This window comes from Colletotrichum jinshuiense, chromosome 10, assembly GCF_051148585.1.
Source record: "Colletotrichum jinshuiense chromosome 10, complete sequence".
Classification (NCBI taxonomy): domain Eukaryota; kingdom Fungi; phylum Ascomycota; class Sordariomycetes; order Glomerellales; family Glomerellaceae; genus Colletotrichum; species Colletotrichum jinshuiense.
Window position 1 is genome coordinate 1,233,955 of NC_139303.1, and position 24,726 is coordinate 1,258,680.

The window sequence follows — 24,726 nt, forward strand, 5'->3', positions numbered from 1 at the left end:
GGAAAATATCATAGACATCGACCAAAGATTGCCCATGGTGGGATTCCAAGTCGGGGCAGCGACAGAGCAAGCTGCAACTTGCCCAAGTAGGCAAGTAAGCAAGACAGTGATGTGTCATTGGCATCCGCAAGGTCCCGAACGCTGATGCAAGTTCCAATGCTGAGGTAAATGTTACCTACACTAGCCCTCAACCGTTGCCAAATACCTTCATGTAGGTGGGTGACATAGAGAGTGCACACCCATGATCCCATCCCCAGGGCCAGGCACATGCAAATGCAAACGCAGATGTACATGCACATCTACGGATGAATTGGCACGAGAGCCGCCAGCGAAATGGAAGCGAGCCTGTTGCCAGTGGCGGCGGGAGCGAAGCGTCTCGCGCCTACGGAGAAAACAGGGGGTGTAGTGGGTGAGGCGAGCGAGGCCCTGAGGTTGGAAGTGTCCGAAGTCCCTTGTGCCGAAAGATACATTTGGTTTACAGTTGGTTATAAGTGTACCGGGCCCGCAGGTGATGTCCATTTGTTGTGACTGTTGACTATGAAAAACGCGTAGGAGTGTATTCGATCGAGACACAAAGTCGGTCTGTTTTAAGCTGAAGCCTGGAAAACAAACTGGCCCCACTCAAGCCCGCTCAATCATCCCCGCCCCCTCTATTCACAGCCATGTGTTTCCCCTACTCCGCACTTTAGCGCTGCCTTGTGTCCATCATGGAGTCTCTGTTACACACGGTATGACCAGGAAAGGTATCCTCTGGCACACATTCTTGGCATCCTCCGGCAAGTCCTAAACAGGAAGTACCGCCACCACAACCAAGCAAGTCGAGTGGTCACACTCCACGAAATGGGTTGGCCGTGCCCTCGCCCATCATTAATCGGTCTGGTGTTTGTAAATCGGGTAATAGTAAGACTCGTTTTCCAACGATTGATTAGCTGTTGTTGATGTTTTTTTTTAAATAAAAAATGGAACGAAGAAAAAATGAATTCTTCTCCTTGAGAGAGTGAGTCAGGGAGGTCCGAGGACGCAGTGCCGCCAACTTCCCCCTTTCCAAGTTGAAATTGGTAGCTGGCTTCAGGCTGGAGGTTTGAGTGTGAGCTTGTCTCATTAACGGCGTCGTTTTCTTTCCAGATGTGTCCATTTCTACTTGTGAACCTCGTTCACGGTCAGGTTGTCAGGTAAGGGTGAGGATTATGTTATGGTCCAGGAGTCTTCGTGAAATAATCGACGCTGGTTCCTGTAGCCCGGCATCCAAGCTTGCATCATACACCATAGGCGTTACGTGACTATCATTGGCCTTTCCGTGTGTAGCAAATCGATTTCCAAGTAGTATATCCGAGTATATGCATTGGCTGCCTCGCAGGATGATACAGTGATGTGGCCGCGAGCAGTGCTGGCTTGAACGACATTCGTGACGCGCCTTGCTTGTTTGCCTTCTGGTGGCACCGATGGCAGGCCTGGAGGACATGGGCTTGATACCTCAGGTTGCAAAAAACTTGCGGTTTCGCTTGAGGACGATACATGCAAACCCGGCGTTCCTTGAGGTTGGGTCCCTCCGTCTGACATCCGTCAAAAAATCGGCGATGCCCTTTGCCTTGACCTCGGGGGCCTTCCCTCGGGGCGTTGGCAGTCCCCTTCGGCTTAAACTCAAGCCTATCACGGTATGACGAGACAAGTTGTTTCGACAAATTGTTGAACCTTCCAGTTGTACTTCCAGTGTAGATTTGCGAAGCTACGATACCAGTCTCGCACTTTGCTTTGCTCTTGTTGTTGCAACCCTACTGCCAGTCTTTGACACTAGGGGAGTTCTGGGATGACCCGGCACAGGAAACTCAGCACTTTTCCTGTCAATGGACCATATATCGTCGTTCAATGCGGTTCGGTATTTCTCTTGTATCGAGCTTTCCAAAGTATGGTTTTGGTTGTACCACAGGCATGATGAGTTTTCCATAGTTGGAGAATCTATTGGTACCAGAGAAGCTGTAGTCATCTTCCCCACTAAGTATTTTCCGAGCTTCTCATCGAGCTATTATTGATGTAATACATTTTGTCCGCTCTACTGTATCTCTTGATAATGGCATCCTCACTTCAGTGTAAACTCGCGATGCAAAGGATGCAGTCAACTGACGATGGAAAGGAAATGACGGAAATAGAGTTTCACCATAATTCCAAATTCATTTCTTGTATTATAACGTGTATGCTCCTACGCATCAATGCAGTGTACTGTGTGACTTTATGCGCGTCCTGGAAAGAGGCAACATACTAGAGCTAGTCTATCAGGTTGGACCAGCTTGGTGACAAAAACTCAAAGACAGCGGGCACTGATTATCAAACTCCCAATGATTCACAAATACAATCAAATTCGATCACAGAAGAATATTGTAGCCTGTATTTACCACTACTCGTGTCTTTAGGCGTTGCTAGTTCAGTCATATTGCCCAGGGCAGCTGCTCGTCGGGGCAGCTTTGAATTCAGATCACTGAAGAAGTGCGAGTAGCAGGAGATGGATTTATTATTTTGGTTATATTTGCCACTTATTGGTTCCTACTTATAACATTACTGACTAGCCGCAGTGACAAACTTAGGGGCCGGTGTGTATCCAACACAATGGTTCTGACATGTCCATCACTGGTCTCTGGACAAAACAAGCTGCCATAGCGCCAGGCATTGGATGTTCAACCGTACAGATAATATCTCGGATCATTTGCAATAATATGGGAAGACATGTTGATAACTCTCCAGCTTGAAAAGTCTCGAGCCTAGGCTCGTCGTGTCTAGACGCTGTGGCTTGTCGCTGCTCGAATCTGAAAGGTATGTATCGCTCTGCGGCAGAAAGAGAGACAGAGAAGAAGTAAATATAGATGGGAAAACTGACCTGTAATAAGTGGTTAGAACCGAGATTGTATTTGAATTTATAACCCGGCAAGTAGCAGGTCACCATGTTGTTGATTGATGAACTACCGTTTGACGAGATTTGGTGCAGCCGATGTGACAGCTGTCAACGGCTGATGTTAACAATGGCGGCACGCCCCAATGGCGACATTATGAAGTGGGGCACAACGTTACAAGTGCCAGTCGGCAACTTTTCGGGATAGTTCCAACTACACCTCGGTCAAGTGTAGTTGCCCTACTTTTGACCTCTTCTCAGGCGACTCACGATAGATCCTGTGACTTGCCAGATATTTTTGTCTCCAGACACAGGTATTTCTCGGTCACTTGGAACTTCTTCAACTTTCCTAGAGAGTAGATCTCAATGGGCTCAGAGAGAGATCACTCCAGCGATGGGTACGCCTACCATATTCGCACCCAAGTAGGGGTGTCTCGTTTCCACGACAGAGCTGACCAGAATCGACAACTTACAGCGCTGTAAATATTATCTTCATTGGGGCTGGCGCTGTGGGATGCTTCTACGCCTCGCGGTTACACCATGTGAGTTTCTTGGTCTCTTTCTAGGTGGCATTGGGATATGCTAACAGATGTGCCAGCCTCAGCGCAACGTCCACGTCTCACTTGTGGCCAGGTCCAACTACCAAGCCATTAATGACTCCGGTGTAAAGCTACAAACTCATTCCTTTGGCGACTACGTGTTCAAACCACATGCCGCGTTTCCGTCCGTCGAAGCAGCTGCCTCATCGGTAAAGAACGGTTCCAAGACGGCATGGGATTATGTCTTCGTGACGACCAAGGCGCTTCCGGATCGCTCAGATGACTCCTCCATGATTGCGCCTCTTGTAGGGCAAACTACCAGCATCGTTCTCATCCAAAACGGCGTGGGTGTCGAGCAGCCCTTCCGCGAGCGGTTCCCCAACAACCCCATTGTAAGCGCTGTGACGGTTGTCAGTGCCGAGCAGACGTCGCCGGGCGTGATTAGGCAGAATCGCTGGACGAGGGTGAGCATCGGCCCACATACTAATGGGCTTGGAACGGGTGACGCTGAGATCGGCCGGCTCGGTCAACGGGCAGTCGAGCAACTTGGCACGTGGTGGGGACCTGGCTGGGGCGGTATCCGCGACGTCGAGTCTCATGACGAAATCGGACTGCAAACGGTGCGATGGCACAAACTCTGCATCAACGCGGCATTCAACCCGAGCGCTGTGTTGAGTGGGGGTAGGGGTAATGCTGACATGGTGACGGACCCGGAACTTCGGGAGCATGTGGTGGGCATTATGAATGAGATAAGAGCGGCGGTGCCTAAGATCCTGGGCAGGGAATTTCCGGATGATCTGGCGAAGCCGGATCGCATCGTCAAGAGCACGGAGCGGAACACGGGAGCTAGGCCTAGCATGTTGCTGGACTGGGAGGCCGGACGACCGTTGGAGCTAGAGGTGATTCTAGGCAACCCTGTGAGAATAGCCAGGGCTCACGGCGTTGAGATGCCGCGGTTGCAGACTCTGTATGCCCTTCTCAAGAGCGCCCAAAGAACGCGTGAGGAGAGGAAACCCCAGGGGAAGTTGTAGGATTTACGGTACTTGCGATCTTTCGCCATCAGTATTTCGACATGCCGTCCGTAGATGTGGAAAGACATCTCATCTCATTCGATGTTGACTATGTGCAATCTTCTTCAAGGCGGGTTGTTCCCCTGTAGGATACTCAAGGTGTCAGGACACGGCCGGATATAAATAGGATTGGCCATACCCAACTGCAGTCAATGTGATATACGGACAAGTCCACGTAGGATATCTATACGAACAGGCCGAGTTCTAAGAGATTCACAGCTGGCCAATAATATATGCATGAGTTTCAAGCCAGTGTCAAGGAACTCGCCCGGGGGGGGGGGGGGGGGGGGGGGGGGACTTGAAGCCGTATTGCAAATGCAGCGCGAAAAGTGATGGATATGGAGGCTCGGCAAGCACAGTCATGTCCCTCGAACAAAACACTACCGAATAAGTTTTTCACGCTTCCATTTCCCTTGCCTAAACCAGCGTCGGTGGTGTTGACGGCATTTGTCCCTTTGCCTCAACGGCACCTGTATCTAGACCGACCTACAATACGATGTGGTTATTGAAGTTTCCGAACAGTGTGTTGGATGATGTGCAAAGAGAAGCACGTGAGTGGCAGCTGCCCAGCGTCTCAGGACAAAGGAGGCAGAGTGTCAGGTCTACCGTTGACTCCACCATTCGGCGGCCCAGACCGTCTCAAGCCGGGCCCGGCACGTGTCGGAGCGCGGTAGGCCATGGCAGACAGGTTCATCTAGTGCGAAACGATGCTCAAGGCCCATGATGAATGGTTGGTTCCTCGACTGGCTAAGATGGTTGCTCAATGGACCCGGGTACGAGTAAGGGCCAGTAGGAAAAAGCCACGCCTTTAGGTTATGAGATTTGGCGATGTAATGCCATAATCAGCACCGAGTCTCGGCCGAAAAGAATGAAACAAGCCCCCCTCCTCCTTTTATTTCATTTTAAATCTTTTTCTAATTTTTAGTTTTTGGGTTTTGCCGAGGTTCAAGTAACGTTTGTCCACAGGTTATGTGGTATTGTGTTCGAAGAAATCAGCAAAAAATGTCGAAGCATAGCTAGAGCGGCACACTAGGTAATTTGTTCCACCGGGAGATGAGCGAGACATGATACCGTAAGTGACCTAGACGCGCTGACGTCGTGTTGCATCTGATGATGATGGCGGTGCTGACAAGTGTGTGGCGGTGGCGTCGTAAACTGAGAAGCAGTTTGCCTCCCATCCAAAGGTACGTAGGTAGGTATCTCCTACTTTCTCACCGGCACAAGAAGGGTTCATTCATGGCCGCACCCAACCGAAATGTTCCTGGCAAGACTCTACGCTATGTAGTGTACATAGCGGTTGCCAGTCGTCCTGTCGAGTGAGACTGAACTGGATTGGATCTCTGTGGGGTGAGAGTGGGGGGGGCCCACCATGATTCGAACGAGAGCTCCGGCCGCATGAAGCACTGGCCACGATGACGACACGACATGACTTGCATGGGCTGGCATGGTATTGTTCTTTCTTTCCGGTAGGTTCCTCGACTCAGGATACTATATGCCACGGCTTGCGAGTCCGGCTCTGGCGTTGATACACCAACAACTAAAGGTTCTTGTAAAATCTTTATTGCCATCTACCCATTAGATGTTGGTATGGTCTGCACAATTAATTCCATGGCAGCAGCAGCAGACAGGGCTGAAAGGGCCAGAAGAGCTAGAAGTGCGATATGGCTTGGTAGGACACGCGACTACCGGTAGCACAACGGAAAGTGAGACTGAGGCTTTGGTTGGTGACGAGTTGTCGGAAGTTGTCGGCAGTTGGGAGTTAAGAACGAGTTGGGGAAAGAAGGAAGAGAAAAAGAAGAAACCACCCCACCCAAATGCAGGACACGGATATACTGCAATGTTAACACAGACGGCGTTCCAGCCCGCATCTTTTGCAATGCAGCATCCGGACCAGAGCCTCCGAGTGTAAGGAACAAATGCTCTGGCTGGAACCTCTCAAGTGCAAGAAAGCCCCCTGGATGGCTGGCCCTGTTGTTCAATAGCTGAGGAAGATACCAGGTTGCGTTGCCAACCTTGGATTGAGACAGAAAGCGCAGGGGTGAGAGCAAGGTAAGGAAGAGGTGAATGAATCCGTTGGCAATGCACTCACTTTGCCTTCCTCACAGTGATTGCAAGGCCTACTTACCCCTCTGGTATCATGGCCACGAAAAAGCAGGGAAAAAAAAGAAGAGGAGGAGGCACAACCTGCTCAGTGGCATTCGGTGGTACCGTGCCCAAGGTATCCACCAGGTGTACCCCTCCTTCAAGCAGGGATCGACACTCGCACATCCCTCTGAAGCATAGGCATTTTTAAAAATCCCATTGCTCCAAGAGCGCGAATTCGTACCTTTCCCCGCCGGGTGGGGTGGGTTGAAAGCTCATTCCCCTACCACTGACAGCTGAGCACCACTCGGCAAAGGGGAAACAGGTAGGGGGGAAAGGGGAGCGCTTCACGGCCCATTGAGTGGGACACCCTTTTCCCCATGTCCCTGTTACTGAGTGCACAACCAGAAGCCGAGTTACACGGACTGACGGGGGTAGAGATACAATGCAGAGGGGGGAAACGGCGGCAACCAAAGCAGCACCTTTGGCGAGAAAAAAGTCGGTTTCACGATTCCCGCTCATTCAAACAATGGGATTCTGATGGCTCCAGTTCCGCCCGTTCCCCACCCACTCACTCCCCCTCCTTAACCTTTCGAACAATTTGCGTTTGTCGTCGCATAACATCCTGGCCAGACCTCTTTTTCAACAAAACGGACACGCCGTCAAGTGGAGGTACTATGTGATGAAGGCAGACAAGGATGGTGAAGCGGGCATAAGCATTGGGGGGCACCCAGTCAGCCGGGTACAATGTCCTTCTTGGTACGAGCTCCGGGAAGACCAATGTAACTTTGCCAAGCGCTTCCTAGGATTGTAGCTGGACAAGGCCACAGGTGGGGGGAAAGGGGTGCAATGCGTTCTGGATATTATGTACGGATACACACTATGGTAATGACACATTCCAGAATCTGTCTTGCCTGGGCCTGTCCCTTTGCTGGCATTTTTCTGGCTGTCTAGGTTCCCACAAACAGCCTTGGCCACAGCCGCAGCCTCGCTCTAGGCCGATCGTTGCCGTGGCTTGATTCAAACGCTTCTGTGTTGGCAAACACTCTTTCTCCCCTTCTAGGGTATAGGGTCTAAGACTCTTCCGCTGGATACCCCGTTCGTCTAGAACCCGCGTTCGAGACCCATCTCAGAGCAGTGGATGATGGGATTCTGTGTTGACGTCGGTGAAGTTGAGCCGTGGGTCGGCGTTTCGGGCAATTGCCGCTCGCAGGGCAATATGGGGTACAGTGCCCATGCCTCCACCGACTTCTCCTTCTTATTCTTCCCCCTCCGTTGCCATTGTGGAGCGCCTTCCTGATTGCGGGAGAGCACCGTCGTGTTGATGGGTCCTTTCCCTCCGTAACCAGGTTGCAGATGGATCAGATATACAGTCGGCTTTTGGCTGGGCTTCCCAGTGTACACTATCTGTCCCAAGTTTTTTCCGTCCCTCTTCACCTTCTTCCCAGTCAGGGCCCAAACAAGAACCTGTCTTGCCTGACTTCCGGGCTTGTAAGGCATACATACGTACCCGCGGCTCACCCATGTCCGTTGGCCACAGACATTGTCTGCTTGGTAGGCGGCACGCAGTTGCTGTGCACACCACTCAGCAGGGTTGTTTGATTGCCTCTACCGTGTCTACGAGCTGTAAATAGTAATCGTGTCAATGATGGCCGTCGCTCCTGGACAGACAAGTGGAAGGACCATTGGCGTTTCTTCTCAAGACCGGGACCATCCCCGGCCACATCTCACCATGTCTTGAGCGATGGGTTGAATAACCACCAGTGATTATGCAAATGCTGCATACTACGGCCTTGCCTTGTCTTGTCTTGGCTTGTGTCTCGTGCTCTGGGAAACCAAACGAAAGGCAGCGCGTCATGCTGCAAGCGGGAGCGGTACGTACCTCGTTCCAGGGCATCATCTTTGGTACATTGTGGGGGCAGAATGGCTGATGGACAAGCTTGGCCCATGATGTTCCACGATGGCCACTTGATCAGAGATCGACACGCTAAAAGAGCCTAGTCGGCGCATCCATAATCCCTCGCGCCACTCATGGGCCCTGGTGTAGTAGGGGATACCCCCGGTCAGTAGCCGCCACTCTTGGGTCCGCTGCAGCAGCAGGTCGTTCCAGTGGGTACCATAGTAGCTTGCTGGTGCTGGCTGGTCCGCTGTACTATCGCCTGCACCTACCTGTATGCGGTACGGGTACGGATGCTCTCCTTATGCACTGTTGTCTATTGCAGCCGACGGTGGACTGTCGTTGCGTTGTGGGCTGGACTTTTTGGACTACTAGGTAGCCAAGTGCAAGGTAAGGCAGTAGGTAGCAGCAGAAGACCCTTGCCGCTTTGTTCTGTTTCTCTGCCCCTCCCCGGACCCAGGTGTGCCAAGTCCGTTGCTTTTCCTTCCTCCTGCCCTGTGCCATTGCGATTGCGATTGCTTGCGCCACCCACAGCTTTGTTTGTGTTGCATCCTGCCTGTCTGTGCTGTGCTCCTCGGCGGTTGAGTTCAGGCCGACCCAGCTGCTCGCGTCTTTCATTTGCCTCGAATTACTTTCATCGCCTCGTCTCTCCTCGCCTTGCCCCAGGTAACCAACACATCGCCTGGCTTGACCTTACTCTGTCTGCATCTACTTACCTGGGCCTGCCGTTCCTCCTCAAGGTGCTTCGCATCTCGGCCTATCTGCATCTAGGTAACAGGGCCTTGCCCCGCCGGTTCTGTCTGCCCTTGCCTTTCTTGGTCTGCCTTGTCTACCTTGCCTTGCCGATATTTTTGATATAATTTTTGCTTTCTCCATTTTGGCTTTATTTTTTGGCCTTTCTTGTTGATGATGGTTGTTCCTCCTTGCCGCTCTCGGGTTGGTGCTTGCGAAACCCCCCGTCCCGCCTCTTTCTGCTTCCAAGGTGCTGGGTCGGCCACCGGGTCTTCCTTTTGATCTTTTTTGTCTCTTTCTCACTCCTCATCACACTGGACCCCCAACTTTACTTGCCCTAGGGTACATGTACCTAACTATCCGTTCTACACCCTGCGCCCTTTAGCCTCACTTTGAATGAATCTCGAGGATTGTGGCATTTGGTGGTTTGGCTGCCCTTCCTACTGTTAGCTACTACTCCCACTGCTGCTGCCGCTGTATCAACCAACCCACCCGTCCACTTACGCCACCAGCGCCGCAGGCCGACAATCGAGGAATCCGAGGGCTGAAGTTTACACCTCCCTCTCCGCACCACGCCCGCAGCGCATCGGACAGGTCGACCAAACAAAATAAAATTAGAGACGTCTCTTTCTCTATTTGTTGCCGTTGTCCACAGCGAGCCGACCCTGCGCGCCCTTACTTCCTACCCCGGCCCAGCACCGCTAACCTCGTCGCGCAAAATTGCATCCCACCGCGACATTCCCATACCGCTCGCTCGCCCCTCTCGAGATCGAGTAGCTGATCCTACGCACCGCACCAGACAAAGGGAAAGGGCACGCATACAAGGGGGTCAGGCCACGGTGACTGCCCGCCGGCAAGCCCTCGGTGCTTTCTTCCCTACCAAGGTTTTCGTCACCATCATCATCTCAAGCCTTCTTCCCTACATTGTTTTTGCCCAGTCGGATCAAGGGCCTCCTGCGTTGTTGCCCCATGCCGAGTCCCACTGACCGCGGACCTTAGAGCCTCCGGCGAGGCCTTGTCCAGCTTGTAACTACGTGGGAATTTATGGGCTTCTAGGTCTTTGCTTCTTCTTCAATCATGGACTCCCAGTCTCATACCCGGCGGCCTTCCATTCCCTTCGCCGACCGTTCCTCGACTGACGACTCTTCCGAGGCGACTCCTCTCGCGAGCTCTCACTCCCACCCCGCCGCGCCACATGTGGCAGATCCATCCACCACCGTCAACTCCGCTGCCGTCCTCACCCACACTGCTGCCCCGAGCTGTTCTTCCTCCTGGAGTGCCAGTTCCGACCGCCAGCTAGGCCATGGTGCCAGTCCAGACCCGTCAGATCGAGTCTTCCCAATTCGATCCGTCGTGAGCGTTGACCGCACCGGCAGGGTCTCTGGCGAACACGACTACTTTCCACGAGTGCCTGACCACGGTCAGTATCAGGGCCCCCGTCCAGGCAACCCCCGTATAGATACCGCCGCCCTTGAAGCCGTCTCCCGCCGCGGTTCCACCTCCACTTCCGCGGCCCAGTCCCTCCCGTCCAACATTTCCTCGCCGAGCGATCGTCAAGCAGTTCTGGAACGGAGGAAGAACGTGGGTTCCGGTCCATTGTCCAGTGTCCAAGCCGATGCCGCGCGCCATGCCAGCTCGCAACCCCTCAAGATTTTCCAAGATATTGCGTCGGACGGCGAAGAAGACTCGGCACAAGGTGATGATTCTTCGCAAGCTCAGGCGCCTCCCCCGACTGGGGTTCTCGGCGACACGGGCAGTGACTGCTTGTTCACGACGCGATTCAAGCACGTCATGACAGAAGAGGGGCACCATGTTATCACAGGCACCGACGGCGTTCTCCAGCGTTGTGAGGATGAGCCTATCCATACTCCTGGCTCTGTACAAGGATTTGGTGCCCTTGTGGCTATTCGGGAAGAACCCGATGGGCGGTTTTCTGTTCGCTACGCTAGCGAGAACACAGAGAGGTTGACTGGATACTCGCCGCAGCACCTGTTTCGTCTCAACAGCTTTCTTGATATATTGACCGAGGAGCAGCAAGATAATCTCCTGGATCACATCGACTTCATTCGCGACGAAGATGCCGACCCAGCCATCAATGGACCAGAAGTGTTCAGCCTCTCCATACGACCACCTAAGAAGAAGAGCGTCAAACTCTGGTGTGCCATCCACATCAATCCGGCGCACCCCGACCTAGTGATCTGCGAAGTCGAATTAGACGACGACCACCAATTCCCGCTGCGACCACCAGAGGAGGCTACAGTCTTCACCCCAGAAGATACGTTGCAATCAAATCCCACCTCGGAGGAATTGGCTGAAAGTACCGAGATTCTCAGCAAACCGCTACGAGTTCTGAGGAGCGCACGCAAACGCAGAGGTGATGCCGGGGCCATGCAGGTGTTCGATATCATGTCTCAGGTACAGGAGCAGCTTGCTGCGGCGCCCAGTTTGGAGAGCTTCCTCAAGATCCTGGTGGGCATCGTCAAGGAACTGACCGGCTTTCACCGGGTCATGATTTACCAGTTCGATTCCTCCTATAACGGGAAAGTCGTCACAGAGCTTGTCGACACCACCCACACCAAGGATTTGTACAAGGGCCTACACTTCCCCGCCTCCGACATCCCCCGGCAGGCTCGTGAGCTGTACAAGCTGAACAAAGTAAGGCTTCTCTACGACAGAGATTTGGAAACCGCACGTCTTGTCTGTAATACGAAGGAAGACTTCGATGTGCCGCTGGATCTCAGCCATTCATACCTTCGCTCCATGTCACCCATCCACCTCAAATATTTGAAAAATATGGCTGTTCGATCATCGATGTCGGTGTCCATTAGCGCCTTCAACGAATTGTGGGGTCTCATTGCTTGTCATTCTTACGGCCGCCGGGGCATGCGTGTATCGTTCCCCATCCGAAAAATGTGTCGTCTGGTAGGAGATACCGCATCGCGCAACATTGAGAGATTGTCCTATGCTACTCGGCTACAGGCTCGGAAGCTCATCAATACAGCGCCTTCGGAGAAGAACCCGTCAGGCTACATCATTGCTTCTTCTGACGATCTATTGAAGCTATTCGACGCCGACTTTGGGATGCTCTCCATCAAAGGGGAAACCAAAATACTAGGTGATCTTGAGCATTCGCAAGAGGCATTGGTCATGCTGGAATATCTGCGTTTGCGCGAGCTCACATCCGTCGTCACGTCCCAGGACATACGGGAGGATTTCCCGGACCTGCGCTATCCTCTTGAGTTTACCGTCATTGCAGGCTTGCTTTACGTTCCCCTGAGCGTCGGAGGTAACGACTTCATCGTCTTCTTTCGAAAAGGTCAAATTAAGGAGGTCAAGTGGGCCGGCAACCCCTACGAGAAGACTCTTCGCGAGGGAACCGCTGCATACCTGGAACCAAGAAAAAGCTTCAGAACATGGCACGAAACCGTGCTTGGAAAATGTCGAGATTGGACCGAGGAGCAGGTCGAAACAGCCGCCGTACTCTGCTTGGTCTACGGCAAATTTATCGAGGTCTGGAGACAGAAAGAGGCTGCATTGCAGAACAGCCGCCTCACACGACTTTTGCTGGCCAACTCAGCCCACGAAGTTCGTACGCCGCTCAACGCCATCATCAACTACCTCGAAATTGCACTGGAAGGCTCGCTTGACCAGGAGACGCGTGATAACCTTGCCAAGTCGCATTCGGCGTCCAAGTCGCTGATATACGTCATCAACGACCTGCTGGATTTGACTAAAACGGAGGAAGGTCAAAATCTGATCAAGGATGAGGTCTTCGACTTTGGAATGTGCATACGGGAAGCAACAGAGCCGTTTACAAACGATGCCAAGAGAAAGGGCATCGAATATCAGGTTGTCGAACATCCTGGCTTACCACAACACGTATGCGGCGACAGTCGGCGTCTTAGGCAGGCTATCTCTAACATCGCAGCCAATGCGGTGCAGAACACCACGAGTGGATCAGTCAAAGTTGAGCTCTATGTTAGCGAGGTTTTGGACCGACGAGTGCGCATCGAGATTGTCGTAGAGGATACCGGCAAGGGAATGACTGCTAAGCAAGTTGATACGTTGTTTCGAGACCTCGAACAAATCAGCGTCGAGCTTGATGAAAATAGGCACGCATCTCAGAATGACGACGATACCGGCAAAAGCCATAGGATTCTGGGGTTAGGGCTGGCTGTCGTTGCTAGGATCGTCCGCAATATGGACGGTCAGTTGCGCTTGAAGTCGGAACCAGGGAAAGGGTCGAGATTTGTCATACAGCTACCATTCGACCTTCCCGAGGACGTTCCTGTACCTGCCGAGGGCGGTCAGAAATCTGCAAAGTCTGCCACGGCATCCAGCGTGGCTTCTGTCACGACGGCCGTCATGCCCGATAATGACGGCGAGTTGATGCTGATTGACCGTGGTAGCAAGCTGTCATTGGTCGACGAGAGCGTGACGGATACAGGACGTGTCGAGACGCAAAGTTTCGAGAGCCAAAGGAGCGTTGCCACAGGGGACAGTAGAGATAGCGGACGAAGCTCTCGAAGCGACGCGGATCGACTGATCGACGCAATTCAGACACCGCTCTCTATCGGAGAAGTCGACTCGAGCCGGCCGGTTCCCCAACGTCGGTACTCGAGGGAAACCCTGAACCGACCGGTATCCTCAGATGGCAACAATGCCTCCGCCTTGGTTTCCAGATCCGTGGAGTCCCCAGCGAGAAATTCCACCGCTGAGCCCTCGCAGCCTCCCCAATTAGGGTATACCAACGTTGTAGACTCCAAAACGCCTCTAAGGGCGATTAAGGTGCCTGATGAGTATCTCGACCAGCCGTCTTCGAGGCCACAGCAGAGCGAATCATCACGAATTCTTTTCGAAGTCCCCGAGAATTATAAGGGCCGAGGCACATCAGACGCCGACACTATAGGCACTGCACCTAGTATTGTCTCAGCCTTCGATGACACTAAGTTGCAGGTTCTCATTGCTGAAGATGACCCTATTAACTCGAGAATCCTGCGGAAGCGCCTGGAGAAGTCTGGTCACCAGGTATCTCATGCCGTGAACGGTGAAGACTGTGCGACGGTTTACCATGAGAAGTCCAAGTCTTTTGATGTTGTCTTGATGGACATGCAGGTATGCCAACATTTGCTTGCTGCCTTTGAGTATCTAATTATAGCTAACGCCATCCGTTTTCTAGATGCCAATTGTTGACGGACTTACAAGCACTAAAATGATACGAGCTTTCGAGCAATCCAGTGATCATGGTGGTCATTCCCCAATAGCGACCCATAATGGCGGAATTCCCATTTTCGCAGTGTCGGCATCCCTCATAGAGCGTGAGAAGGATAAGTACATAGATGCCGGTTTTGATGGCTGGATCCTCAAGCCTATAGACTTCAAGCGACTCAACACCCTATTGCTTGGAATCGTGGAGGATGACGTTCGTTCATCATGCCTATATGCACCGGGGCAGTGGGAACGGGGTGGCTGGTTCAACATCCGAAATACTCGAGAACATGGCGGCCAAACGAAACCTATGAACACACAGAAAGACTCGCCCACAGAGCCGCCGCCAAAAGAACCAACCGATCCCACAGTATAGACAGATCCTCCAAGTCGAGAGCCATCTGCCTTCGAAGTAATTTTTTAACAAGCAAAAAAAGAATCAGACGCTGGAAAGCGCATTGTTCAGCCGGAAGGCGGCGTTGTGTTTTAGTCCCCTTTATTTTGGGACATCAGGAGAGCATATCGGCGATGGTACGATGATAACCGACATCTACATGACTGTATGTTACCGGTTGGAATTGCTTCATCCAGCAGCTTCGCGGACACGCCGGTAATAAAGCTAGCATCTTGCGATTGCGACCGCGGCATTCTATCATGGTGATCTGCGAATACGGAGTTTGTCGTCAAAGTGAGGGACAGGTTCGAAATCGGATAGCCGTCGAAGCGTGATGACATAGAATTCTGGGGAAAACGGAAGGCATACCATGGCAAAAGCATACGGACTGCGTGGGCAAAGGGTACAGGAGCACTACTAGGCTCGGCACTTGGGAGGCGTTTGTCTATCGTTTTTGCAAAGTGTACATATTATATCTTATGGCTCTCAACGCGATATACCATTTCGGTCACCTCTCCAACACCCTATTTCATTCTTTTGTTGTCATTTGTTTTCGGGGCGGGGGGCCGGCAGACACAGAATCTGGAGTGCATGCCGCACAAGACAAATTCTGTGTATCAAGAGCCCAAGACGTCTTGTCACCGGCCCGAGTCGGATGTGCTTCAGTAGTAATGATGGAGTTATAATACAATGACGTTGTCGATAAGACAATACCGGTACGTGGCGAACCCCCTCACCATATGCTGGTTGTGCTATTCAAACCCGCATGGCACATTGGAGTTCGTCACATGTGTCACGTACCGGCTCCAGGAAGTGATGATCTTTTCATGCGGCCTGGCCGAATCAATATACACCCACTTACCCACTTCTGGGAACAATGGGGACGGGAAGCAAGCTGGCGAAGGTAGGCGGACAACAAGAGAAAACGATAGGCAGGGATTTGTAGGAAATAGGTGAAGGAACATGCGTTCAGCCCAAGGCTTGGTCCAAGCATCCGGCGCGTCAGATAAGGCAGGGAGGGGCCTTGGAGATGGTGTCAAGGAGGATGTACCGTTTCAGGGTAGTGGCAACAGCAACAAGAACAGAAATTGCATGGCTACGATACGTGCTCCTTCAGACGCCGCTGGAGTTAAAAGCGTGAATCCAAACTAGATGTTTGGTTGCAATCGCGCCCAAGATGGCCTCTTGGGCATGAGGGAATGCAGTAATTGGGTCTTCACTCTGAGGCACTTCTCGTTCCCTTCCTGTCGAAAATGAAAGATGACAGGAGTAGAAAATATGAGTCCATATAGAGTTCAGACAGAGGTTGCCGATACAAAAACTCGCCCGCTACTCTCTTGTTCGTTTTCTGCAGGTTTTGACTAGTCTTAGTCAGTTTGCTTCCCTAGTGGCTGAATATCTTTCACGAGTTCTCAGTATTAAATGGAGTCGGAAAATTTGAGTGGGAATGGCCTTGAGGGGAAAGAGCAAGAAGAACGGGACGACATAAATGTAACAAGAAATACAAGCCAAGAATTTTGGGTAGTAACTAGAGCAACTCAATCGGGGGGACTGAGCGTCGTAACTCGAGCACGCCTAATTTTTGCTCCTGATTCGAAGCTTGCAGCGTTCCCAACACGACACATCCGGGCCTGCCAAAACAGGTTTCTCCGCTGCCATCGCGAGTCCAAATAACCGTGCGTTCTTTCTATTCCTTCATTGGGCATTTTATTTCTGACTGGCCTGGTTGTTGCTGTCGTTCGGGGGGAAAGTTCAAGATCGCAGCTGAAGAAGCCATATCCAGATATGAGCCACTCGGTCAGTTGCAAGTGCGGCTACATACAGGTCGCCTGACGGCGGGAAAGTCAAATATATATCCGATCTTTTATCCTCGAGTGGCTCACTCCTTCTCTATCCTCGGTTCCTTGGTGACCCTCTATTCCTCGTTTACTTGTTCCCTTCCCCCGACTAGCTTTCCCGCTATATACACTATGCTCCTCCCGTTTAACCCGCACGAGTTCCTCCACATACATCTCTCAGCATTCATTCTCCACACACTCTGATCGAGATAGACGGGGGACCCAGAACCAAATAACAAGCACAGACGTCTCCTGAAGACCCAAGATGTAAGGATGAGCCCGTCGTTGGTTGATACAAACTTCCTTTCCGCCCCCATTACTTCGACAGTGACAAGTTTGAACAAGGAAGAATCCTGCCATTTCCACACATATTCGCGACTCTGTCTATGGAGCTAGGGTGATGTATGGGTAGAAGACAGAAAAAATCCCCAATTGACCTGTTTCCACTTCGTTTCCTGTTGCGTTGTGTAAGTGTACCTGCCAGCCAGGCCGGGATGGGATGGCCGGCTTCACGAACCTCCTTGGGCAGAAGCAGTATGACTCGGTGACGATGGGAGGGGGATGTTCCGACTGGGCCGCGCTCGTGGTCGAAAGGCAATTCCTCGCTCAAATGCTCTTAAACTCTTAAGGAAACTCTGGATACCCCCCGTTCCCGTCGCCTTACTTCAAGCTCTCACACCCAGAACTGGTTCGTTGTTGCCGCTGGTGCTGCTGGTACTGGCTTTTCCTTAGTTCTTTTATTCTCCCAATGCCCCCGAAAATCTTGTAATTCACCAACTGAGGCTTGTGATTTCCTCCTTCACACGGGCGGCGCCCGTTGACCTACCGGTTAGTTTCCGCTGAAATTTGGCCTGCTCTGCCCGTGCTTCTCGCCAGTGTGTTTACCAATCTGTCCAAATCTGCCGGCGGCAAGAATGGACTCCCCGAATATACCGCCGGAGGCTTATGCCGATGACCAGAGAACCGCCGTTGTCGGATCAGTGGTTTTCTGCGTCATGTTTTCTGCTACCATGGTCAGCCTGAGGCTCTACACGAGAACCAAAGTCATTGTGCTGTATGGCATCGATGACATGCTCACTGTCGCCGCCCTTGTAAGTGGCGCCGCCCTCGATTGGAGGGAGCTTCCGAATAAGTTTGGGACTGATACTCGATACTAGTTGGCCACGACGGGCTGTGGCATCGTCATCGCCCTCAGTAAGCTCTCCTCCGGATTGTGTTCTGCAAGGGCTAATTGGCTAACCTAGAAAATAGTGACAACACACGGGCTTGGAAGGCACATCGTCCTCCTGACACCCGCAGACATAACCGAATATTTGCACGTAAGTAGAACTTCTCTGGGTCGCAAGCAAGTTGCTGCTATTGCACGTACGGGTTGACTTACACGAAAACGTTGAAGATGTTTTACATCTCCCTTGTTTTCTACAATATCGCCCTCCTCGCCATCAAGCTCTCGTTCCTCTGCCAGTACTACCGCATCATGGCCGTCCCACGTATGCGCAGAATCTACGCCGTTGCCACAGTCATCGTCGGGGCCTGGTCGACCTCCCAGCTCCTCATCGCCACCTTTCAATGCCTCCCCGTCGAGGGCTTCTGGGACAAGTCCGTCAAGGCGAAGTGCATCCCAAGTCAGCCGCAGTGGTACGTCAACGCTGCGGGGAACATCATTACCGACGTCGCCGTTTTCGCGCTTCCGCTGCCCATCTTCTGGCACCTTAGCCTACCTCGGAAGCAAAAGTTCCTTCTCATGGGCATCTTTAGCCTAGGTTTTTTGTAAGTCATCAATCTTTGACTGCTTTGTCTAGACGCAACACCTTGCCCGATATGTCAATCTGTTAACACCCGATGTTAGCACCGTCGCTATCTCTATTGTGCGAATCAGGTACCTCGACATCCCAGAAGACTTCACTTGGGCCAACGTCGATGCCTCCCTTTGGTCCATCGGCGAATTAGCCTCGGCCATCACCTGCGCCTGTCTCCCAACTCTACGTCCCCTCTTGACTACATTGTTCCCAAAGGTCATGGCGCGAGTAAATTACTCTCTTCACAGTCACCAGACTGAAACGCAGGGTACCCAGCCTGCGCGCGCATACTCGAACCTCCCCAAGCCGCAAGACATGGAAAAGGGGATTACCGACTCAGGGGTTTCCAGCGTGAGATCGACCCATGTGAAGGAGAAGAGCTCGGTCACACGCGTATCACCTTACCAGAACCACAGTCAAGTCAACGAGTCGAGCGAGTCAATCTTCGGCCTGGCCAGCGTTCGTGAAGATGCCATCACCCCAGCCAAGTCCAATCTTAACCCCTCGAGTACTCGACCGGCATGGGCTCCTTCCAGTCCCACCAAACTCCATCAGATTCCGAGAGATGGTACGCCATTTTGAATCGATGAATCCCGAGGGATGAAGACAGGAATTGTCCAAGCTGGTAGCAGGAATCGGCCGTGAATAATGTGCTTCGATCTTTAAATAACGCTGGTGTCATTTATCAAGACTGAAAACCACCATGGGAATGCACAGGCCAAGCTGGATGGCCTTCGTGTAATTTCTGTATTCTTGGCACATACATAGTGGGAGACATTGTTGACTATGATTTAATGATGGTTAGATAAGTTTTATACCCGGATGCAATATAATTGATGATATATTATGACTAAGAACTGCCTGATAGCATTGTGTATTGGGTATATCGAAGCCAAACAAGAGGCGACGGCTATCTTTGCGAGTCTTTATCCTCTTTGCCCCCTTTCCTCATGGCGGTCCCTGAGCTCCTCATGTGTATTATTCATCATTATCCGAAATGCCACCAAGATTTCTTTTCTGGTTCTTTGTAGCCCTCCTCTTGAACGTTGTGCTTCCCAACAATCGTGAGGAAGACTTGGTCTAGAGAAGTTGGGCAGACACTGTAGTGCATGATACCCAACTTCTCCCTCTGCTCCTCTAACATGACAGCCAGCTGGCCGACAGCACTAGATGAAACGTCCTCGTTTTCGCGCGTGATATCCTTGGCCTTATCGCCGCCGAAGACCCCAAGAACCTCCCCCCCCGGCACAGAAAAGCGCATTTGGCCGTGATACGTCTTCTCTTCCACATTGGCTCCCGGGAAAGTAGTCGTCACCCAGTTGCGGAGTTGCTCGGTTTCCCTAGGTGTCGTGTGTGGCGCCGTCTTGCTGATCAAGTGAACGTGGAGGGCATCGCCAAAGCGATGACGCAGGTTGTCCGTTGTGCCGAGAGCAAGCATACGCTTGGCCAGGATGCCGGCACGGCTTGCAAGAGCATCGGCCTCCTCCATACTATGCGTTGTGAGGAGTAGAGACCGTCCAGGTACCGTGGCTGCCAGTGTCTTCCACATGATCCGCTTGGCCGCGGCGTCCAGGCCAGAAGATGGCTCGTCTAGTAACAAAACGGTAGGGTTGCCCATCAATGCAATACCGAGACTGAGCTTGCGTTTGTTTCCGCCAGATAAAGCATGCGCCATACGAGTCGAAAACGCCTGTAAGCCAACAGCGTGGATTACGGCATTAACGTTGTGGTCAATGTCTGGGATACCGCGAACGCGAGCATAGAATTCGAGATGCTCGCGAACCGTCATCAGATCCATCGCGTCATGCTGAGGACATACACCAAGGTTTGCCCGAGCGGCGGGCAAGTCATGAATGACAGACTTGTCCTCGACCAGAATTTCGCCGCCGTTGCGACTCGGCTTGAGGTCTCCACGGATGAGGGAAATGGTAGTCGACTTTCCAGCTCCGTTGGGTCCCAAAAGGGCAAAAACTTCTCCGCGCTGGATGCCAAATGTAACGTTGTCTACGGCAGTATTCTTACCGAAAGTCTTGGTTAGATGCATCACCCGAAGACCGTCATCGTTGCCTCGTGTCGTGGTTACTCTTGTCAGCTCATTTGCGAGTTCCTCGTCAGATGCGGCCGCGTCTTCCGTCTCTTGATACTGCCGCTGCCAGAGTCGCCGGATCGAAGAGCCGACAGATCCGCTGTCAGCCCACAGCAAGATACCGAAGAGAGCAATAGACTGCAGGATCAGGTACAGGATTGGGCCTCCATACTGAAGAACACCACCAGGGTTGGATGCGAGCTGCCGCCCATCGCAGGCTGTCGAAAACAGATTCAAAGCCAGGAACATAGCCCGAACAACAGAGCCAATAGGTGCTACAGCCGAGATGACAAAGTGAACAACAAGTATATAGTGGTCCACTTTGGTAACCGGCGCAAAGGTAACAGTGCACATATAAGCGACCAAATACACCAGAAACATGACCGCTTGTCCGGCAGCAACCCAGGCGTACGTGGAGAGCTGTGTCTTGCAAAAAAGGGATATAACGTAGGCCAAAAGAATTGCAGTCAAGCCGTAGAGCATGAAGATGAGGAATATGTAGCCGATGTGATACCAAATGCTCGATAAAGCAGCCCAGATGATGGTAACAAGGGCCGTGGAGGCGAGGACGATGATGAAGTCAAAAGCCAGGTAGGCCATCCATAGAGGCAACGGTCGAACACCGTTGGAGTATTGAAGGCCTCGCACCATCCGCCTCCGTTCTAAGCTCGGGTACAGTGCAAAGAATCCGGGATAAGCGCTCAGCGCGATGCCGGTGTAGACGAGAAACTGCAGCGAGTTGCCATCGTTGGATTCCCAAGGTGTAGCAAAGGGTGCCCAAGACATGATTACCGTAACATTGCTGAGAAGCATGTTTAGGAGGTTCTGAGAAAGTAACGGGTTGATAAGGCCGTTGTAATTGGCCATGTACGCAATGCTAGGCACGACAGAGTCATCACCCAACCATATTCCACCTGGAAGGGTTTGTGTCCGTCGGTCGATGATGGTGTTTTGAAACTCAGTAAAGGTTTCCGCCAGAGTGGCGTTGTCCACGAGCAACTGCCTCGCCAAGTCCGATCCGACCTCAGAATCGAACCCAATACCAGAACCCGAGCCGGGTCCAGCAGCGTTAAGCACCGGGAGGAGGACACTGGCGGCAGTGGTAAGATCAAATTTCGAGCTTGGACCAAGCACTAGCTTCCAGCTGAAATCGGTGAGACTGAATCCCTGGGTCTGGTCAAGTGAGCGCTCTTCCGAAGGTGCACATCCACTTGCTTCTTGACCCTTGATAAACAAGGTGACGAGACCAGCAGCTGCCACAGGCAGAACAAACGCTGCTAGGTACGGGATCCAGTTGGTCTTGAGAATAGTGACACGTTTGCGGAAAAGCACGGCTGCCTGCTTCATATAACCGATCCGCTTACCGTCGAGCAGTTGCAGCCCCCCTTGAGGCACAACACCGACGGGAAGAACCTGGTCCGGTGACAACTCGTCCAAGGGTGCTTTCTTTTCGTTGAGGTCTGATACAGACTCGGGCACGTAGTCATTGGCTTCCCCGTGGACTTCTTCTGCAAGTTGTAGAAACACGTCTTCAATAGTCGGCCCCGAGAACCTGTACTCATGGATGCCGTGGGCCTCCAAAGTGCGGATCACCTGGGCAGCCAAGGCCGAAGACGGAGCAATGTAACTGATAAGATCAAAGGAGATCTTCTTGTGGACCCCTTCAACATCGGGGGCGTTCTTGATGCCCGTGTCCTTGTGCACATGGACTCGGTACCCACCACCAAGACGGTCCTTCAACTCAACTGATGACCCGTCGGCACGCAGAGTGCCTTTGGACAGGATGGCAATGTGATCGGCAAGGAGATCAGCTTCATCTAAGAAGTGAGTCGTGAGAATAATGCTGCGTCGCCCTCGTTCAGCCAAGAGGATGTCCCAGATTTTTCGCCGACTGAGAGGATCAATGCCGCTGCTGACTTCGTCAACGCAACACACTGCACTTCCTCCTGTGAGCATCATGCCCAACTGAAGTTTTCGCTTTTGGCCTCCAGACAAAGTCTTGGACATAGCTTTCCGTTTCAGCTCAAGGTCGACAGACTTGATCAGGTCACGAATTTCTTCTTTGGAAGCGGTATTTCCAGGAGATTTGAGACTGTTGAAGATCTGAATGTGCTGTTCGACCGTCAAATCATCCCACATGACATTTTTCTGGGGTGCAATTCCTAGTCCGCCGGTGCCGTCAATGGTAATGGCACCGCTTGTCAGCTTGTTCGTACCGGCAATAGAATCCAAGGTCGTGGACTTTCCGCTACCGTTGGCGCCCAACAGCGCAAGAATCTGACCTCTTCGAACATTCAAAGTCAGGTTGTCAACTGCGTAGACGGGGTCGCGGGCGGGAGACATAAACGAAAAGAAGCGACGGATTCGAGAAGGGCTATAGGTCTTGGTGAAGCCTTCTAGGCGTACGGCGGCATCGTCGGCCTGAGTCTCGTTTGAGTTCAAGACTATGGTCCTGCCTTTGGCAGTTGTGCCGTGCAAGCTGGATTCGATCATGGCCCCGACCAGGGGATATACAAGAATCTGAATGATCAAGAACACCCAAAGGACAATGCCGGAAATCTGCCAGGGGCTCTCTGGAGCAATTTTGGACATGTTGGTAGGAACGTCCTCTCGCTCCCACCGAGCCATGTAGGTGATGAAATAGACATAGTTGCATGGCGTGAAGAGTAGGCTGAGAACGCCAACAGTAGCTGTGCTCGGGTAGGAAATGGATTGTGCGAGAATTCCAAGAAGGATGATGACAAGGACTGCGGCGATGCCACTAATCTGAGCCTTCTTGAAGAAAGAAGAGGCCAATATCGAAAGGGATGCCATGGCTATGCCGTTGAGAACATGGTAGACTAGGACGGTTCCAATACTTGTGCGGGCGAAAACACCAGCACGCAGCACCAGTGATCCTATGATCCAGCCAGGGAGGTAGATGAGTGTGAAGGCAACGTGGTAGGATATGATTCGGGCAGCCTGGGCAAGCCATCTGCGTTTGACAGGCATCATGGCATCTATGAGACGAATCATACCACTTTCGCGCTCGGTGGCAATGAATCCGGTGAGATGATAGGTGATGAAGAGAACGCTGGTCATGAAAGCCACTCCCATCCAGTTAGTAATGGCGCTTTGGTAGTTGATACGGACGCGGATGGCGCGCTCTTCCTGGGTCAGACTGGTAAAGGGATACTCGTCGACGGTGCTGGGGAGGGGGCTCTGCTGCAGTTGCGAGGACCCTCCGGTTCCTGGCCCAGACCCCGAGCGTGCCTGAACGGAGGCAATGGCAGCATCGACTGCCCTCTGGAGCGGTAACAGGTAAATCTGAGCATCGTTCTTATCCGAGTCGACATTGATGACGATGCTTCGCAAGGCTCCATCGCTACGGATAGTGTAGTTCCAGTAATCTCCGGGCCCTTCCGACGGAGAAGACTGGAACACAATGGCGCCGAAGCATTCGGAGACGCCGCGAAGGTTGCTTCGGCAGTCGGTTCCGAGGTCGGCCGTGGATGTGCGGCGGAGAGCCGTCTTGCCGGCTCTTTCAACAGAGTCGGCAAGAGAATCAATGACGCTGTCAATATCACCTCCAGAGAAGCCGCTATTCACAAAGACAACCGTCTCTCTGCCGGAACTTGTTGCAGCGTTAAGAGCGTCTGCGAGAGATCGAATCTGTCTCGAGTCGGAGACCCCATAAACAGCGGGAGGAACGAAGAGATTCTTGGCAAAGCTGAAGAAGGTTGTCAGAGCGAGGGGTAGGATGAATGCGATGAAGACGGCGGCGATGGAATGGCGAGATATTATTTTCCAGTTCTTCTTTGTGAGTGTCCATGTTTGGCGTATGAACGCCATTGTTGGCGAGCGTCGCCCAAGTCGATTTGGTATGTCGTTATTGTTGTCGTCGTCAAGGAGTGATGCAGATGAAGCGTAGGCTTAATTGTTCGCTTCGTATTTGCCTTGCTTGATTCCGCAACAGCTGCCGAAAACTAGAAAAAATGATGGGGGATTTGTTGATGGTCAAGTCAAAGACAAGAACAACTCCAAAAGATCAAGCAGCTGAAATACAGTTGGTCGCATGGGGAAGCGCTCTCTTGACTGTCTGGTGCTCGTAATGGCCAGGGTGCTTAGGTATATAAACGTAAACAATGCACCGCGTTTCGTTTTGTCCGGTGCTGACGAGGTGGAATGTCACCAAAGGCGAACAAACGGAGAGATTGCGGA

General features: G+C 52.2%; 4 protein-coding genes across 4 annotated transcripts; 3 read left to right on the plus strand and 1 right to left on the minus strand.

Moving 5' to 3' along the window:
- Positions 1-3,247: 3,247 nt before the first annotated feature.
- Positions 3,248-4,451, plus strand: EsH8_X_000295 (ketopantoate reductase PanE/ApbA-domain-containing protein; the record flags this gene model as incomplete). The annotated part of the gene is made up of 3 exons (XM_083274383.1): positions 3,248-3,279; positions 3,357-3,423; positions 3,480-4,451. 3 exons carry the CDS (start codon positions 3,248-3,250, stop codon positions 4,449-4,451), a joined length of 1,071 nt encoding a protein of 356 aa, XP_083119775.1.
- A 5,827-nt stretch (positions 4,452-10,278) lies between these two features.
- On the plus strand, positions 10,279-14,785 carry EsH8_X_000296 (uncharacterized protein; the record flags this gene model as incomplete). The annotated part of the gene is made up of 2 exons (XM_083274384.1): positions 10,279-14,316; positions 14,381-14,785. The coding sequence occupies 2 exons, from the start codon at positions 10,279-10,281 to the stop codon at positions 14,783-14,785; spliced, it is 4,443 nt and encodes a 1,480-aa protein (XP_083119776.1).
- Positions 14,786-17,555: 2,770 nt separating this feature from the next.
- EsH8_X_000297 (uncharacterized protein) lies at positions 17,556-19,022 on the plus strand (the record flags this gene model as incomplete). The annotated part of the gene is made up of 5 exons (XM_083274385.1): positions 17,556-17,732; positions 17,799-17,835; positions 17,893-17,960; positions 18,038-18,411; positions 18,491-19,022. The coding sequence occupies 5 exons, from the start codon at positions 17,556-17,558 to the stop codon at positions 19,020-19,022; spliced, it is 1,188 nt and encodes a 395-aa protein (XP_083119777.1).
- Positions 19,023-19,428: 406 nt separating this feature from the next.
- On the minus strand, positions 19,429-24,357 carry EsH8_X_000298 (P-loop containing nucleoside triphosphate hydrolase protein; the record flags this gene model as incomplete). Its single annotated transcript, XM_083274386.1, has 1 exon — positions 19,429-24,357. One exon carries the CDS (start codon positions 24,355-24,357, stop codon positions 19,429-19,431), a length of 4,929 nt encoding a protein of 1,642 aa, XP_083119778.1.
- Positions 24,358-24,726: the final 369 nt, after the last annotated feature.